The 20,119-nt window shown below is 40.2% G+C and overlaps 1 protein-coding gene across 20 annotated transcripts in view; it reads right to left on the minus strand.

Moving 5' to 3' along the window:
- LOC110985289 (protein unc-80 homolog) overlaps positions 1–20,119 on the minus strand; it is a 144,059-nt gene that overhangs the window by 50,932 nt on the left and 73,008 nt on the right. For 12 of the 20 annotated variants that reach the window (XM_022246217.2, XM_087145938.1, XM_087145937.1 and 9 more), the window contains 8 exons: positions 19,115–19,336; positions 18,360–18,498; positions 17,417–17,598; positions 16,523–16,657; positions 15,161–15,229; positions 13,336–13,383; positions 5,881–6,061; positions 2,258–2,419 (listed from right to left, as the gene is read on the minus strand). In XM_022246217.2, the coding sequence (XP_022101909.2) occupies positions 2,258–2,419; positions 5,881–6,061; positions 13,336–13,383; positions 15,161–15,229; positions 16,523–16,657; positions 17,417–17,598; positions 18,360–18,498; positions 19,115–19,336 (1,138 nt within the window). The remainder of the gene's footprint in view (positions 1–2,257; positions 2,420–5,880; positions 6,062–13,335; positions 13,384–15,160; positions 15,230–16,522; positions 16,658–17,416; positions 17,599–18,359; positions 18,499–19,114; positions 19,337–20,119) is intronic. The other 8 variants (XM_087145939.1, XM_087145936.1, XM_022246219.2 and 5 more) reach the window with 4 other exon arrangements.

A 20,119-nucleotide genomic window follows, 5' to 3' on the forward strand; every position in this document is an offset into this window, starting at 1 on the left:
GTGGACTTGAGTTGATAACTGACATTATATTCAACAATTTTTTTCAGAATTATTTACAGAAATGAATCAAAACCCTGTGACAATGTTACCCTCAGATGGAAAATGGATAACTAGAGGGGGTGTGTACCTGGTGTCCCCCCCCCCCATTTTCTAAAGGAGACACCTATTCCCCTCTCCCCACTGTTTTTCTTCTGATATTTAAGGTTTAAAGACGTAAGTATAATTAAACCATGCCTGCTCCAATGTTCAGGTACACCTTTATGGGTGAATCCCACCCCTCCCTCATTAAGCAATGCTCAGCATGCTCCTCTTGTAAATGGCGTATCCCCCACTGAAAACAAAAAATGAAAGCTGGGTTCTAGGAGTCCTATCATAGAGACGTATCACTTGCAGAGAACAGTGGTTTGTTTTGTTTAACTGTTACTGGCCATTCCTAAAAAACTGGTATCGGCAAAAATGCATACGGCATTATCTACATCATTCCAATGTAGAGGTACTTCTCTGCAGGAGGCACCGAGGGCTCAGATATTTTTTTCAAAGGGCATTGACAGTAATGAGGCACAGGTCAGGTGAAGTTCTTGTTCGTCTCAAGATATTGCAGGACATCCATGGAAAGGAACATTTTCCCTGTTACATCTAACCTTTATGATTTGACATGGAGATATCACCGTAATTTATTTCAAACTATTAATGTTTGTTTGGCAGTTAATTTGAATTAATTCATCTTTCTTGGAAAATAACCACTCCCTGCCTGGGATTCTGGATCCGGACATGTATGCTTTATATGTGTGGCCGGGGTCTCCAAAATCAGACAAAGGGAACAGGGCCTTGTAACAAAAGACCATACTTGGAACAAAAGACAAGGCTGCTGGGCATTACCAACATATTTTCACTATCAAAAGTGGAGACAATCCAGCCTTGTTTTGAAACAGTATACCACGGTTTGGGGCATTTAGAGCGAACGGATTATCACCCGGGATGAGCCACACAGCACCGCTGCATGCTAATCTGGCCCTTATTGAAAAGAGGTCACCAGTGCACTGAGCCAGGTTCGTGAACAAAAGAAAGTTACATAGCACTGCACAATCTGGGCTCTTTTTACAAGCCTGCAGGCCGGGCTGAAATACTCGGGCATCAATAGATTTTGTCTGTCAGGCTAGAGTGGACACCAGACAGTCCATCACGTGTTCGTAATTGTCCAGTAAATGAAGATAGGAATTTTTAAAGAATTTGAAAACAGAAAAACTTGAAATGCTAAATATCCTGGCCCAGCATCATCGACATTGATAACTGCCCCGACAGGAAGTGGTTAAAAATGTGTTCTGAACTTACAAAATCACATGTCAGATGTGACAGGAACATGAAAAAAAATGAACCCCTAATTCCTAGAATTACCCATACACATTGGTTGTGCAGACTGGGCACCCCTGTGAACAGCAATGTTACAACCACAGAATCTTGAATCCAGCAGGACAGCTGGAAGAAATCCAAGACTGATAAATTTAATTAATAGGTGTTTGGAAGCTGTGACTCATCTCTTCATCGTGGTGACTGGGCAAGGGTACTCTATTAGCTGAAATAAAAGCTGGTGGCTGGTTCCAATAGAAATTCATCCCAAAACCCACCGACACAACTTCTAACATTACAATGAATGAAGCTCATGCACCGACTCTGGCTCTTGTGACATGCATTAGACGTGAATTGGTGTTAGATTGATGAGTGAGGTGTGCTAATTGAGGCTTTTGTTGCTACTACTTTGAAGTTTGCTTTCATACTTAGGAAGCAAGTGCCCAGATCTATGGCTTTTGTCATGGTCTGGGAATAATACGTCAGGTAATGTGCTGGTTCTTTTCATACCAACTCAAATGCGGACGCAGGAGTAGTACTTTAAAGTGATGCTGCAAAAAGAAATCATTTTTAGACAGGATGAATCTGGTTTTTGATGAGGTTGATGAGAGACTGGTGGAAAACCCAGATGATTCTGGCAGCTAGAGAAAAAGGGAAGAAGATTATGGAGAGTTTCCTAAACATGAAGTGGCAATTCAAAATGACAGACAACACAAAAAGGCATCAAATGAAGAAACATAATACTTGAGGCCAGGAGTAAATCTGAAATACGGCAGTTACTAGGAAGGAAGATTAGGGTATGGGAGGAACGATGGGAGGGGCGGTGGGGATAGAGGTTGGTGGATCCAGGCAGGCGATTAATGAGGTGAGGTGGGAGTGTGGAAACAGAAAAGACCAACCAATGGGATACCTGATGCGTTGCCAGTTGACGCTCCGCCGGACCACAGAGATGCACGACGAATGGACAAATTCCGGCCCCGGTTCAGGCCGGCCGCGGCCGCCATGGTGGCCGGCGGGGCAATGGACACCCGTCGTGCTGTCATGGACACGGTGACGGGCATGGGCGTGTCGTCTGAACAGGGACGGATAAAAAACGGAAGCAGACGCGAATGGGCAGCCGGCAGGACGGGTTGGGGAGAAAAAATACATGGGGATGTGGTGTGAATATGAAACAGCATGTTAGTGTGGTTGTACTGAGAGAAAAAGAAAAAAAACAAGCCAATGACCAAACAAAAAATGCAATGTTAAACAACGTTAAATGCCTGTTCATTATAAAAACAGGAAAGGGCAAGTTTTTCAGTTCTTGTCAGTTTTAATACAGGATTGGCTGAGTGAGTTTGTTGTTTTAATGCCTGCATTCATGCACTGCCTGTACCCAGACAGAGCGGGCGAAAGACAATTTATGAAGTCGCCCATCCTGTCCAGCTGTGAGATGAATCAATTAGGCCAGTGTGCAGGGTTAGTGATGGGATGGCACAATGCATAAACAAATGCAAAGTCATGCCTTGGCAAGCACTGAATATAAAACCTGGCGTTCTCATTCTAAACAGGCCCAGACCCATAGGGGCTCCGGACAGAACAGACACTACCGAGTTCCAGAACCCATGATACAATTCATTCATTTGTGGCATTAACTATGTATGCCAGTGGTTCCTAAAACAGGTGACAAATGCAGGGAAAGGGGACAAGACTCGGGCCTGACAAGACTCTGTGTATGCTACGGCATGGCACTTTCCAATTCTCGGATCTCGTGAAATGTGAATGATGCTGTGGTTTGAAATGATCAAGTGATGACTATCACATGACAAAATGTATCATCACATGGAATGTCAAATGCAGTGAGCCTGTGGACACCTGGATGGCATTTTGATGTTTCATTTTACACATACATTTCCAGAATTTCTCCCCCCCCCCAAAAAAAAAAGGTTCTGTCCATAAGTTCTAATAAAAGCTGTGCTGCAAGGTCTGCACACACACATTTTTGGTACTCAACAAATACTGTTGAATAAATGAATAAATGAATAGATGGCTCCACATTCCTCAGCAAACATCTGTCCAAAGTTCTTCCAAAGCAATCCACAAACTCATTGCTTCTTGGGAACAATGAAATACATATAAAATAATGTACATGAGTGTATCAGACACTAGAGAAATGTTGAGAACATGTTTTATAAAAATGCTTCCCTGACCATAATAAAAAACAACTTATATTTAACACATACCCGACAAAACCCCAATCACACTAAATATTCTACGAATAAAACATACAATAAACGGAAAAGACATAATGCACAACAAGAATTTACTCAAAACAGTGTCATAACGTATCCTGCTCACAAAGAATAAAAGAAACAAACAAATCATAAAATATTCAGCAGTTTAATTGACAAACACAAAAATTGTCTCAAGTCAGCAGTCATTATTATTGTCAATGTTTAAAGTGACTGTAGCAACAATTACATAGTCTTTGCATTGAAAATACACAAATTAAACAAATGAAAATAATGCAAAATATTGGGTATAAAAATATATCAGAAAAGAGTCACTCCAATACTCTGAATGTGCTCCAAAGTTCAAATATTTGGTTATGTCACAGTACTTCTCATACCTACCTTCTTCAAAATGTGATTTTACCACACGTTTATACCATACATGCGCAGCTTAAATGCATGATCATTTATATAATTGTGAAACTGAATTTTAATTCTTCTGAATTTTGAATTTTTTATAAACATGGGATATGCATTTCTGGCACGTGGCCAATTTCAGAAATGTTTCAATTAAAACCTCGAACAAAGTTTCAATTTTTTTTAAGTCAAGTCAGAAAAGGCTCAAGGAGTCTTTTCTTTCGTTTGTTCTAAGTGAAGCCCAGGCATAGTCAAGTCTGATACCTTACAAAAACTGGAAAACAAGGAAAATTTCAGGTTTTCTAGTCAGAGAAGTTTCCATCCAGTTTACCAGAGATAGGCCTATTATGATAAGTCAAATCTAACACTATGGGCACAAACCAAAGTGAAGTGCCAACAAGTATGCGGTCACATGTTGCACATTAATTAAATCAGAAAAGTTGCACATCAAGTGCCAAAAATAGGTATCATGTCTGAGATGTCAAGTCATACTTTAAGGGAGTCACATACCAGTAAAGTATACGTCGGAGCCATGTCAGAAGAAATATGTAAGCAGAATTTTATTTCAGGGAGTTTCCAGTCAAGCGTCACTATAGTGAACTTGCAAATGTCAAGTTCTGAAATGCATGTAAGGACTTCATCCAAGACAGATCTTTGCAAGTTTCATTTCAAGTGATCTTCATTGTATTAAAGTAAAATTTCTAAATCTTTAAGTCACGGATGAGACGAGCCAGAAAGAAGTTTCAAAATTGGGAAGGTTTCTAATCAATGTGTTCAATCAACTGATACCACGATGGGCAATTACCCATGTAAGTTTGTTTGTGACCTTTGACAAAAATGCTAAATTGCAGATTTTCTGTGTCAGGCAAGAATCTAATTATACAGTTATCAGTTTCAAGTCTTAAGTTGAGGCAGCAACATAACACAATTCAGAAAAAAATAAAAAACTTGGGACAACCAATGCAGTTTAAGCTTACTGAGCAAAAGACACACAATGCACTTTGTTATTGCTTCCCCACACTGCAGCTCTCTCTGCATGTACATCATTTCAGCCATCACACACCTGCGTAGTGTGCAATCCATCATGCACAAGACTGTGAGGGGAAAAAAATTCCCCTCCATCCCACCAGAACCACTTGAACCACATTTCATTGGTCACTAAGTCTTTCAGACAGCTAAGATCAAAGTGCCTTTGAAAACGATCTTGGAGAAACTGCAACCAGTTCGCAATCGTGCAAGTACAGTAGTAAGAGGGAGTACACACGGCCTGCTGTATATTCTTTCTTCAGCCTACAAGCCCTTATGACAAGGAGACAAGGCTAAAAGTGCACGGTGAAAGGGGGCAAGTTGCATTCCCGAACAATTCATATCAGACTGATCCAATGTCTGAGACACTTCATACAACATACATGCGACAGTGTAGAGCTCAAGGTGTCATGTGTATATGTCTCATCAGCACCCTTTGGAACTAAGGTACATTGAGGGTCCTGAAAGGGTATAACAACTTTGGCACAGCCAAACTTTTTTGCTGTTTAGAACCAAACTTCATAGTCCTTGGAAAATTAGCCAGTTCCAAAGTTTTAAAGCTAAGATTCGTAATTTTCAAAAATGCTTCGACAGTTTTCCCAAATTCCATTATTAGAAGGTCTTTGACAATAATTTCTGACAAATCCTCTAGAAACCTTCAAACCATTTTGTAACTAAGTAGAAAAATTTGCACTTGCAGCAAACAAGATATTCTATCAGTGGGTAAATATGCCTAGACAGACATCCTAGGGAAAAACGAGAACCCAGGGCAAGAACCATTCAAGTAGCCATTATAAAATGGCTAGACCTAAGCTGGACATTGACACCTTGAGCGATAGCCACTTGACTAGTTCTGCACTGACAACATATTTGGTCTTACCTTCGTCATCCGAGGTGACGTGATGAGATGGCTCGTAGGCAGCCTGGGTCAGGATGGGCACGTTGGTCATGTGGAAGGTCTCCCGAGCAGCCCGCTTCTTCTCCTGCTCGCGAAGCAGGGTTTTCTTGATGTGCTCTCGGCGCTGGGTGGTACGCGACACTGCTACAGCAGCAAAGGAGCGCTGCGGATGGAACAGAGAAATCATAAGACACAGAACACATGCAGACCTATCCAAGGAGATATCACTGCGGTGGCAGGCCACACTCATGCGAGCATTCTCAAACTTGAGAGTGCAGTACATGCACTTTGGAAAGTCACAACAGCCTCAGAAGAATGTGATGTCATAGCATTAACTGCTTCTAATGTTAGTCAATAAAGTGATTAAATTGATTCGTAACACGGTACAAAATAAGAAAAATGATTGAATAATGAGGGGTAAAAGTTACACAAACCACTGAGTACAACAATAATCCCTGTCCACCATGAATCAAACCACACAAGGTTGTATGAATAAGGTGACCAAGATTGCTTCTGTTACAGGTTACCGTTACAGATTAGCTCATGACTTGACAAGAGACTGAGTGATTTGTGATTGGCATGTGATGGACTTGGCAACAGCACCTATACATTTATGTAACGTAACTTCTACTTTTAGACTTAGGTTGTGCCACTACATTAAACAACTTGACGAAGACCCACTTTTCTATTAAAGCAAGCATACCACATGAAAGTACATGGCCGGACTTCGAAAGGGTATGATATCCTACCTAACCACCACAATAATTACCCAGGAAGATATTCTGACCTTGAAGGGAAGAGTGTAATGAACTGAAAAACCCTCCCCAGGACAGAATTCGATCTCTCTCTTGCAGTGTGCTTGTGCCATTGAGCTAAAAAACTAAACACAATGCTGGAGTGCTAACTTGCCAAATTCAGTCAGTGGTGGATCAAGCAAGTGCCTCAACAAATACAAGCGGGGGGGTGCTAAATGGGGATGAACCCAAATATACAAGCAGGGCACTTTTAGTAATAATGTCCATCTTTAAAGTTGACAACCAATGAACACAAAATGCCAAACCCCATATAAAATCTAAACTAGGGAGGGTTGCATATGATGGGAAATGTCCATGTCTACACACAAAGTTATAGAAATGAATATATGAAAAGCAGCTTTGCTGTTATATCTGTCAGATTGCTTTTTCACCTTTCTTTATGTGAGATTTTGGACACACATAGGGTGATAGAGAGAATCCCAATGCTTGTTGGTTTTCTTGATGGGTTTTCCAAAATCACATCACATATATAAAAATTGTTTAGTCATTTAGTATTCCAGTGCAAAAACATTGTGCATCTCAGAATTTTTAGCCAAAATTTAATGGCAAGAGATAAAAAAGGCACTACAGCCATGCTGAGGAGGGCTGAATCAAATGGCACAAAAATTGGGCACCCAAACAGCATCCAGCACATTTGTGGATATGCTGCGCAAAATACAAAATATAGCCACTCTCAAAACTAAACTCTTGTAGAACCATCAAACAAGTTCCATTTCCAAAAAGGAGGTGAGATCCAAATATACAAGGTGGTAGACTTTTTCTTATCTACAAAGTTTTACTAATAATCAGTTGAAATTACATCAAAACAAAAATGTTTGCCCTGGTTAAAAAAAAAATACAAAAAAAGGGAGGGGTGGGCACATAATGGCTGCAAACCCCTCTAGATCTGTGACAGAAACAACCAAATTGTCTCAGCAGACACATTTTCTGGAGTCAAGTTTGTCACCGGAAGAGTTGTCTGCCATTCAGAGATAACACACTTTTCTGAATAATGCATATAATCCATTCAATCAGAGTCAAGCTCGGCAAAGATTAACAGGCACGCTGACGCATACTAGAGCATGGATTTTGATTTCAGTTCATTATATCTGCACGCATGCATAGGCATCACACACAGATTGAAACTGACTTGAGTCTTTCCATGTTCATGATGCCAAATTGTTAAATGTTTTGGAAACACTCTTGAGGAAAAAAACCAGACTGAATCAAAACAGTGAAGTGCAGGTTAATGTGCCGATACGGCAGAAATAACATTCTCAAGTTAATGGCTTGTAGGAAAATGAATAAAGTAGGTAAATTATGCAAGAACTGCACACTCCCTTGGATAAACAATCAACTATCAACTGCAAAGTCACAAAACCTTTGAAGAGATGCAGCTTTTCTTTTTCATTTACATGTATATTTAACTGCAATCATTTCAAAATGAAATGATTTTTTATTGTTTACACACACAATACATCCAATCTGTTTGTCACATTTCAATTCAAACAGTGTCTTGTAATGTTTATTGTGCAACTTAAAGTTTCAAATGCCTAAATAAAATGTCAAAGAATACCAATAGGCATTGGTAAAGAGTATGGGTAACTATTCCAACAGCCTAGTAACATATGTTTGCAAACGGTTTGAAATTGTTGGGCCTAGTTAAAACATAGTTTGTATCTGTTTCCACTTCCTGGTTTGTTTGTTTTTTTTGGCAATTTTGTTTTGTTTCAAAGAGCAAATGCAGCAGACGCAAGTTAAAATCACTTCAGTGGCATTAATTACAACGATCAACAAAAGTCTAGAAGACTGATCCACCATTTAGGACAAATCCACAATATAATGCAGTAAAAACATAAATTAACCCCTCCATTTTTTCAAAAGCTTTGATAAGAAACTAATTTTTAACTAGGCAAAACTGTACAAATCCGAAAAATATTATATTCTAAAGAGATTTTATCAATGATTACAATGGAATACTTCACCGTTTTCGTCTATTTGTTATCTTCTCAATAGGCAAATGGAAGATCCCTACCAACACAAAACAACCCTGATGACTTTATACCCTTGACGACAGGAATTTCTTCCCCCGAAAGCTGACTCCAAGAATTCCAGCCTCGCTTGGTCACGAAGGCCACTTGCCAAACCGCAAATTCTCGGTTTGTGGCCCTGCGTACTCTGCATGCTTTGAATTACACAGTGAAAAGGCTGATTGTTTGGTGGCATGTGGCTCTACTCAGGCTTCCACATTCCCATTGCCTCTTTTCAAAGTGGAGACTATTGTGAAGCTGGTGATTATAATGCAAATTCGGTCTTTTCATTTCTGGGCTACACACAAAGGCCAATAACCATATATACAAGAGCCAGGGTCTGCCTTCTTTTGGCGCGAAGGGGTTAATCATGTGCTCCAAGCCCACACTATGTCATTCATCATTTTTAAGTTTATCCATTTACTTATTTCATGATGGAACACACTCTCAAGATATACAAAACTAGTACTGGGTATCCAACACTAGTTGTTGCTGAATTCAAATTTGACTACTTAAACACCCCAAGTGAGTTGAACAACAGAGAATCAGGTATAAGGAGAAGAATTGCATAGACTATCCACCTTGAGCAAACCTTCAGTTTAAAAGAGTCATGTCGAAGAGTGTTCAGTGTGTTGGTAGTGATGCCACTGCAATGCATGCATTTCATAGTTGTTCATGAAGCAAATAAGTGCAATTCCTACCAAAGGAGCCTCTGTTGCTGGGAAACTTAGGCTTTTCCTTGGTCTTGTTAGGTGGCTAGAGTCTACTGATCCAGCCATTAGAAGCCATTACAGTCACGGCACCATGCTTTAACACAGATGGTAAGCGAACTTCACATGCGTCTTCAACCCACCAGGTGTCATGATTTGTCTAAATGTGCACCAGCCTTTAGTCTAACAGTAGAGGCACCTGCACATTTAGACAAAGTTAGCAACATCTCTGACAGGATTAGACTTCAGTCCATTACACTCATAGGGCTAACAAAAACCAAGTGTGGACCCAAAGCTGGAGACTGTAAAGTAAATGATACTGAGTTTATCAGAAGGGATGAACCACCACATACAGAAAGATTATGTGAAGACCAGTGTTAATAAACCCCATGGCTATTAAACACCCCAATGAGTCACACAACAAACATGTAGAAATACAGCAGTTATATGTACTTGTATTATGGCCATCCTTGACATTGTGACTTGTGATTATGGGCAATGCCAGTTTTTTTCCCAGGAGGGGTAACACTTTTTTTCTTGGGGAGGGGAGGAGGCAAAACACTCATCAGCAACAAACCGATAAACCATGCGCAATTTTGAGGTTGTCCAAGCAAATGGATAATTATCACCTTCTTTCATCATTTTTTTCCTTTTTCAATTTTTTTGGGGAAGAAGCACTTCCCCTCTCCTTGCCCCATTGCTCATGATCGCTTTGAAACTGAAATAATTATAAGCTGATTTGCTTTTTTCATAGTTATGTTAATGATGCAACCAGGCTTCTTCCCAACTACAGCCTCTGTGGCAACTTACTTCTAGTATCCCTCAAGGACACTTAACAACCCCATGGCCTGGCCATGACACAGTGGCTCAATTTTATGACTTAGCCAACCACAAAATTCTGGGCTTACTGACAACATTCTATGCTTAGCACTTGTACAAAAATTCTTTGATGAAGAATTCTTAGTTACAGGATTTGCACATGCATATCATCCATAATTCTCTGCCAATCTATGAAATATGCAGAATTCCATGCAATGCTTGGCAAAGATTTTCCGCTTCCCGGTACACAAAGCCATAATATTGGACCCAGATCACTGGCTTTTATGGGATAGATTGCAGTGTCACTGGTGCAGTACTAAAGAGACCACATCCCCCAGGGAAGACAGCAACTGGATCTAAATTGGCACTGTGGGACTTTTTTTGGGACTCCTTGTGATTCAAAGAGCCACGTCCCTTGAATAGACTCCAATGGGAATAACTGCTCTTAAGTCTACTAGTGACCCATACTTTACTAGCTACAGTGAGGTCACTAAGATAACCAATGCCTCCTTGACATAATCCGCTCCGAGCGCAACAAGAGAGGGCGTTTTTTTGGGTACTCACCGCATATAGGCGCGAGTTAATGGCGCGTTTGACACGGGGTACGCTGAGTATGCGTAATGAATTTGTTCCTTAATTAATTTAATGTATGGTCTCTGCGTACACGCAGAACGCGTGCAAGAAAACTTGCTTGGAAAACTTACAACTATCTGCCTTTCTTTTGCCGCTTGGGGGTGCACTTCATGCTCGGGGCGGATTGTAGTGAAGTAAATTAAGGCTGTGCTAATTATTTGATATCTTCAGATATCTAGTCAAATATTGAAATATTTATTTTCAAAACTACGTATTTTGGGGGTGAAAATCAATGATATGAAAAAGGGGAAAAGTTCAATTATTTGTTTTAAAAAATGCATTCTATTAGCACATTTCAATGTATTGCAAGACCACAAAACTGAGGCCATAAATTACTTTTCCTTCAAGTTTTTCTGTTTCAACCATTAAAAACATACATATTTTATCTCTGCTTTTGTAGGAGTAGCAATTGGTACAACCAACTATTGGAATATTCCTCAGAATGGAAGGTCACGTATTGGAGTATTTAATTGCTTGAATTGACCCAGCCTTGTCCCTAAAAGAGCTGGGTTATTTTGGACCATCATACAGCGGGGGGCCCCAAGAACTTCGCTGTGCCTCACTTCATCTTTTAGAAACTTTGCATGCATGTAAAGACACTCCTTGAATTAAAAATGTTATGGTCATTTGAAGTTCAAGGCTACATGTGTGCCAGCCCACGTGCACTGACCACCCCTTACCCCATCCCCACCCTCTAAGCTTTCTTCAAATTTTGTTCTGTGGTTTCAGTTGGCACATGACCAAAGACAGACTTCTCAACTTACTCCATCATGAGCAGCAAGCCATGTATAAAGTTTTACAGCATTTCTGCAGAGTTGACCAAGCCCATAAAGTGTTCAGGTACAGGCACAGTGGGTGATGAGTATACAAGAATAGGCTGCCCCTCCCAAGACATGCTGGCACTAAATGAAGGCATGATTCAGACAAAGTTGTGGAAATGGCCGGAGGACACTGAGTTTAAAGATGGGATCCAGAAACATGGAATAATTGGTCACCATGGGAGGAAAGTAAAGGGAAAAGTGAAGGTATCTGTTGGGCAGTTTTGTAACCGTGTCCTTTTCCAAGTCTGACAAGCACATGTGTACTGAAAAATTACCTGTACAGTGGAAGTTTCATGTGCAAAACTGGACAGTGCAGGTTGGAATACTGAAACTTAGATATCTGGGTAGAAAGCCAAATACCTTGATCACAACACACGGTACGAGTGTAAAAAAAGGAGAGTACTGTACAAGATAGTGTCTGCTCATTGCAATCAGACTGGCCACATCCCCATGACAGCACACTGTTGTCTGAAGCTGAAGTGTCCACATTTAGTACGCAATCTTTTGCATATGAGCAGACACTGTCTTGTATAAGATGCTAACTGGCACGAAAGCAGTGCGTTCAGACATCCTCCAAAGATTTGCAAAAGGAGTTGGAGACTGACTTGATGAGGATTCCATTCACAATCCCTGGCATAAATGCGAAGTTCTTGTATGTATGTGTCCAATCTGGGAATATTCATACCCTTTTTAATGAGTATAATCAACAGCCCTGGCCTCATTCCTACCACAGTATGTAGTACCTTGCATTTCAGTAAACCTTTGAGACTTGGAAAAGGACTCAACAACACCACTGCTGGTTAGATAATTGGATTGGTACAAATTGTGAGAGCCCAGTGTCAAGAATGACTGTTGATCGAATTCTCGAAAAATTTGATTAATTTCAAGCAAATGAGAAGCATGTATAACTAATATTTGTACAAGTCTTGTTGAATTGTTTACTTCTTTAATGTAGCACAGTTTTGTATTTGTTTTCTGAAGAAAAGTGTTTACATATCAAGAATTAAGCTCTGGATTTCAAATAGCAGAAAGTTTTCACTCAGACACAAAGTAGGTTGGTTTTAAAATCTTGATGCAAAGTGAACATAGCATCAGCAAATATAAATTTGCAGAAAAATTTGCCAGGATTAAAATGTGTGAAACTTTTGCAGCTGTGCGACATGATTCATTGCTATTTCCTCACCACTTTTAACATTTTTTTGTTAGTTTTTGACATTCACATGACTTCACACATGAGCTATTTCTTGGCCACGCAGAGATTTTAAAATTCAATTTCTCACATCCATGCACTTTACATCCTACAAAAGCAGCCACTGACTTGGAAATATGCACTGTCTGCAAAATTTTGGTAATTTGTCCTTTTTTTTCTTGACAAGGGGCTTAATGTTGTACAATGAAGACCAAGGGTGTGAAATTAAAGTGTAGTCATGAACATCACAAGTCAAGTCAAAAACCAAATATCAAAAGTCTGGCTACAATTGAGCTCAAGATAAACAAATCAACTGAGACAGATAACACTGAATTTGAAGAGCTTGTGGTTTGAGGCTGCATGACTTCTGACTGACTTGTGATGGACTTGTCAGGGTTTGACTATAATGATGTGGTGCTAAGATTATAAGCAATCACTTACAGACAATAACTTCCAACACATTCCTGTATGGGAATTAAAGATTCCAGGCTGCAGTAGTGGAATATCACAAATGGTGAAGAAGTTCAGTTCACAAACACAATTGTTTATCTTAAACCACTATCACAATACCTTATACATATTCATGATCGAGAGCCGAACTCTCCCTGGTGCACAAAACAAACACCCAATAGGCATGTGCTCCATGCATAATAATTTTTGCTCAAACTAGACCTAAACTGCACAAGTTATATATCAACTTGTTTTTTAAATCAAAGGATTCAATATTTTATATTCAAGACAAGCCTACAGTTGGTACAGATGAAAAAATGTCACAGTGAATTTAAATTACTTAATTTTAACATTTGACAGAATGCCACATCAAGGTTTGTCTGTCCGGACAGCATTTAATCACATCTACAATTAGTGACACCAAAGTGCTTATGAGCATAAAAGGAAGACACTATGGTAAGACACAAGCCCACAACCTCCCAAGAGTGTCGCCGCTTCGCCCACAAACCTCCCCCATCATCTTGTGTCAGCAGGATATCAGATTGAGTGAAGTGGAAATCTCAAAACTGGGTGTGCATTGTGCACAAATCATTCCAACTAGTGCAGTGAGGTCAAAATCCTAACAGATGATAAGAGGGCATAATACATAACACACGTAGTTACCTACAAAGGCCAATAGAAGCCTGGAATTTCAGTTTATGTATTCATCTGAAGCAATTTCTGAGCAAATTCATGTAAGTACTGTAATTAATCCTTACAGCAAAATCAGGCACAAACTTAAGTTTGACCACTGGTCAATTGCTCTTTAATAATGCACATGCACAATACAGTCACACTTGAAAGACCCAAGTCAATTTATTTTGTGAAATCTCATTGTCATTTACATTTTCCTATTGGTTACAACTCCCCCAGTGTTCACCGTCAACGACATATTGTACAATTATTTTTAGGTAAATGGTTCCCTCCAAACTGAGAAATGAAATCAGCTACTCAGGCTTGGTTCTAAATGGTCATCTAGATGATCCAAACCATCCTTTGGGCTTTGTCAAACTATGGTTAACTATCGTCATCGTTTGAACTTGTTCATGGTGTGACTGACTGATCTAACCCATGCTTATCAAGAGCTGCTGGACTAATCTGGTCAACTATTTGCAGTGAGCCTATCAAGTTTGGTCAAATAATTGCTACTGACCAACAGCTCCACATATCAATATGTGCAAGGAACTAAGGACACAAGTTGCCATGGTAATGATTGATGAATATTTGATTAGAGACATTCACACTTTTGCATCACAATTCAATCTCTACTCTAGTAAACTAACGGTTCTTCTTCAGGCTTGCTCTGAATTCTTGGTCAGAAAACTTTTGGCAGTGTTCAGTGTAGGAATAAAAACTCCTTTGAGTCAAACAGGAAGCACAGTGATGAAAAGAAAAAAAGGATAAGTCTCAAGGAATGTTAGTTAAATCCAATTCATGCCTTAGTAAAGCTTTTGAAGTGAAAATTCTCAACCAAACTACTGAAACTGCTAAAAGTCTAGTTCAAAAATGGTTTCAAAAAGAGAGAAAGTGCTGTGTTAAGGTTGGTTCATACTCAACTGGAAAGCAAATGCAAACAGGAATTTGGGGTGTCACAACAATTGAGCAAATTCTAAATTCTTTTGTGAAAATTTTTCCACAAATGCTTCACAATGTGAAATATGCATGCTTGCAGGCTGTCACACCCTCATTTGCTTTCCGATTGGGTGGGAACCGGCCTTTTGTGTTGGAAGATGGGCAAAAGAGGTTAGGATGGACTAGGCTGAAACGGGCACCAGACCTGAGGCTGGGTGGCTGCTCTTTTGCACATTCCTGTCAGGAAGGCCCAAGCTGAGAGACCGGACTTGCTCTACGAAGCAACGAGGGCAAAACAGTCGGGGGAGCAAGTGATTGGTTAGTCTAAATGTCGATCTCTTTTCTTTTTTTTCCTTGAAAATAAATTCTAGCATTAAACAAGCTGGGAGCAGAGAGATGAAAACTACATGTACATGAACTTGTGATTACAATGAATGCATAGAGATCAGCCATTTCAATGTTAACCCTTTTAATCCTACGCATTTTTCAGGCACATTTTTGCTATACACTCATCTGAAGCATGTACTACCATGCACTGATGCGGATTATATCCCCTTTCAAACATCCAAACAAATGACAGCGCTGTCAGGTTTGAAACTTTTTACACGTTAAGTTTTCAGTTCAGACTTTTCTCTGATTCTTGTTACACTGAGGCAATCCTGATACAATCAATATTCTTTAGGAACTCAGGTCTAGAAAATTCTTAACAGCATTGAAGTACAGCTTCTAATAATGTCAGCGAGTTTCCTTGAATAACACTGATTTGATATGCATAACTAATGTAAATAGCGTGAAGTTTATGACAGTTTCTACACCTGAATCTTACTTTGAGAGTTTCAAATGATTAAACATTTAACACGATGCCTTTTGACGACATCATATAGTAACAATTTGAATGCCTTTCATAACAAATATCACTGAATCAAAATTGACTTCCTTAAACATGTCAGATGCATTTTTTCTAGTTTTCTTCAGGTTCGCATGGAATGACATGCATCACATTACCTTCTGACATTGTGAATGTTCAATGAACTGAACATAATAAGAGCAATTCACAACAGTGTGCCAATCACAGCCACAGTTTATAGTGCATTGTCTGCAACAGTTGATTGCACACAACAGATGGTGACCTCCTTTGCATGCAGACTGGGCAGTTTGCATTCACATTTGTAACAGACAAAGAGAGACTAAGCATCTAAATAAATATATGTGCCTGCATGATGTATGATGATACCCAAACAATGATGTACAGATATATTACTCATAATCTTTGCCAAAAGGTGGAGGAATGACTGACCGGAGGATGTACCAAATATCAATAATTGATAGGTTTTGTAAGTTGTTTCTTCACCATGTACATGTATCTGATTCTGTATTGCTCCTATCCACATTAAAAACAACAAAGCCTCAAAAGAAGCAAATGTTACACATTTCCATGCTTGCATGGAAACAGTCAGCTATCACGTACCTCATTTGCATACATGTAAAATAAGAAAAAAAGCTGTGACATGCAGACCAGTTACACCGAGGAAACTTTATTTTAGGGACAAGTTTTCTAGTGACTCACCGTTTCCTCTTCTGTCGATACCTTCTCTTCCAGGTCAGAGGTCGTGACAGGCATCCAGGGCGGGTCAATGACAGCAATATTAGCCACTCCGATGGTGGGCGAGGGAACTGTGAAGTCAATGTTGGGTGGTGGAACCTGGAGAAGGTCGGAATAGTTAGATCTGTCCTGGCTGACATTCCTACTCTTTGAGATAGAAACGCACTCTATTTAAAAGCAACAGTAGGAACAATACAATTCTTTCCTTGTTGTTTTACACTCTGTTGAACTCTCTGTAAACTTTGCTTCCTTTAACCCCTTCGCGCCGGGAGGCAGCTAGACACGCCGTAAAAATTGAGATCCTCAGCCCACTTTTCAGCTATTATTTTTGGCCCACGCTCGAGCGAACACGGTGAAAGAAGGCAGACCCTGGCTCTTGTATATATGGTAATTGGTCTTTGTGTGTAGCCCAGAAATGAAAAGACCGAATTTGCATCATAATCACCAGCTTCACAATAGTCCCCACTTTGAAAAGAGGCAATGGGAATGTGGAAGCATGAGTAGAGCCGCATGCTGCCGAACAATCAGCCTTTTCACCGTGTAATTCAAAGCGTGCAGAGCACGCAGGGCCAGAAACCGAGAATTTGCGATTTGGCAGATGGCCTTCGTGGCCAAGTGAGGCTGAAATTCTTGGAGTAGGCTTTCGGGAAGAAATTCCCATTGTCAAGGGGTTAAGGAAGTTTTTTACTATGTAAAAACCTTAAGGAAGTTTTTTACGATGTAAAAACCTTCCTAAAAGAACGAACATATTCCTTTTTTCAAAGTGCCGTATGAGGGGCCACTTTCAGTCTGTAACTCCTCTAAATAAAGAATGCACACTGCAACAAGCAATTTTCAGACCATGAAGATTTCTCTTACCCTGAAGATCAAGGAAGCTTTATCCTCCATACGTGGCCAGACCTGATGTCGGAAGCGCCAGAGGACAGCAAATCTCTGGATGGCGTCGGCCCGCTGGCCTGCCTCTTGGTGGTGCATCTCACCGGCTATCAGCTTGGTGACCGTATCGGGAATCTTGACTGCACAGATCAATACCATGGCAGCTGCAGGAACATAAGACAGAAAACTTTACACGTACACAGCAAGTACAGATCTCTGTCCTGCTCTTAAAAAATGAGGATTTTATCAGGATGTTACAGGCGGGGCCCTGGTGTTGCTGCAAATGATGTTCCAGAACAAGTGACGGAAAGCAGAACTTATCAGCAAATGATGACTTTATTGACGGCTGATTCCCTATCATTAGGGTCTGCAGGCTACCACGGCCTTTTGAGAAAGTGATGTATCCACCCCACTGCATACAACACCGTACTTCAAGCAAATCATGTTTAAAGGTGATCGATTTTTCAAATTGCATATTTGCATAACTTTCTCATCAAACACTATTACAAACATAACGGATGCAATGGCTCATTTGTTGAAAAGCCTCCAAAATGCTGTGCCTCAGAAGAGAAATTTTAGGAAAGTGCATGTCATTTGGTATGTTTGTATGCAGCACACACATGTTCATAACACATTACAGAACACAGATCGTCACTTTACCCAAATGAACATCTCTGAGGTTATATATAGCACACATGGAAAGTCAATGAGATGCCACGGGCATGCCACACTGTCAAAATGCAATATTGATTTTTGCCAAATAGGCAATCATGCAGGAGACATCATGAAGTGTCAGAATATCCCAAAATCTCAAATTGCCAAAAATCTCAGCCTTGGGCAGATTTGACACTTCATCAAAACAGCGGCTACATGTATTGTTTGCACATCGTCCCAGCCCCTCTCCACCAAGAAGTCTGTAACCCACCTGTCGATCCAGCAAGCTGTTGGCTACTGTCCAGCAGTAACTCCCAAGCCAAAGTGAGAATGTCGGCAAACAGGTCCTCGGTCAGTATGGGAGCTGCCTTGGTGAGCAAGGAGAGAGGACTGTGCCACAGGAACATAGCCTGGTGAACCAATCACAACAATCATGCTCACATCTCTGTGTTACAGTTTAAATATTACATTTTAAAATGTAATTTCAGATATCACATAACCATGCATAACAAGATGAATCCCACATTAATGAATTTTCAGCCTGTTCATTTCTACATGGCAAAAGTTTCCATTCAAAATTATGCAGTACCAGAAGAGAAGTTTTCAACACAGTTCACATAGTTACCTCATCCATCACATTTTGCTGCATTGGCATTTGGAAAATTTACACCGAGTCTTCATGCACCAGGTAAATTAGTTCAATAATAACATTGTGATCTATTGATTCACTGGCAATAAACATCAAAACACCTTTGTGGAATGACAACCTTTCTGTTATGTAATGACATCCACAGGGCATTATGTTTCAATCTTCAGCTTATGAGAAAGATTCTGGGAGGATGGAAGTAAGCAAGCAGTTTGTCCCAGTTGGTGCATTACACATTTCTGTTGTGGAATGACAATCTAATTTTTGCTAAACTATTCAATTACGTTTCACATGCTGTGTTGTTTGCTGATGACATTTCGCGCTGTAGAGGTCAGAAAGTGTCAAGATGTCAGATAGAATCTTACAGGCTTGCTACCAACCTGAGTCTTGAGATATTTGAGCTGTGGTGAGTCTTCCTTCTTGGGCCACTCCAGCTCCATGGGGAAGGAGCCACTGGTCAGCGCTACAGCCGAGTTGGTGCGGCTGGTTGACGCAGCCACCTGGTGACGGAAGACGCTGACCTGCCGGTCCAGGGTGGAGGAGGTGCTCTCCCGTCGTAGCTCTCGGAAGCTGCGCAGCGTGGAATGGCCCTGCCCAGACTCCTGCAGGTTGCCAAAACAATAATTAACGGAATATTACCTTTGGGTGATTCTGTGTCAGTTATACCAGGGGCCTAAAGTTAATGGCTTTGCTAACCACAAAATTCTTTGCCTACGACTAACATTACATGCAGCTTTAACCTACAGTAATCATTCTGCGCTAACAGAGTTAACACGAATCCTTACAGGATTGACACACAGATATAACCCAAATGTTGTTGAAAACCTGTGAAATACACCGTAAATGCAGTCTGCTATAGTTAGTGGCCACTTTTTGCTTATAGTAAGGAGAACCATGATAATGGGCCCACATCTGCTCTGGCAAAGATTTACAAATGTATAACCGTTAATGATCCATCTAATTCAATGAGTTCAGAGCATGGATTACATCCTTTCACCTTCAGTTCACCACTTCCTTTTTTGACCATCTTATGTTTATGAAGTCTTGGCAAATGTCCATTGATTTTGTTCTCTAGTTTTCTGTTACTCGTATAAGAGGAATGGGTTATGTTGTGTGTCCATGAAATCTATTCACTGAATATTTGGTTCATGGTTTTTACTCTATGGAGGCTCAGACTTGACAATGTTTGCTTCTCGCATGTTCACTCTTTTCTTTGCTTTTTGTGAAATCCATGAGAATTAGTTTTTGTTATGTTTCCAATTTTTAGGTAAGTGGATATATGTAATACTATAACTAGGCTCCAGGACAAAGTAAAGTCAAATCTATTATTACATAGTATCAAACAAGTTGAAAGAGGCTGATGGAGCAACTATTTCCTCTGGGTA

This window comes from Acanthaster planci, linkage group LG14 (genome assembly GCF_054643075.1).
Source record: "Acanthaster planci isolate LZ-2023a linkage group LG14, COTS_SCS, whole genome shotgun sequence".
In the NCBI taxonomy this organism is placed as follows: domain Eukaryota; kingdom Metazoa; phylum Echinodermata; class Asteroidea; order Valvatida; family Acanthasteridae; genus Acanthaster; species Acanthaster planci.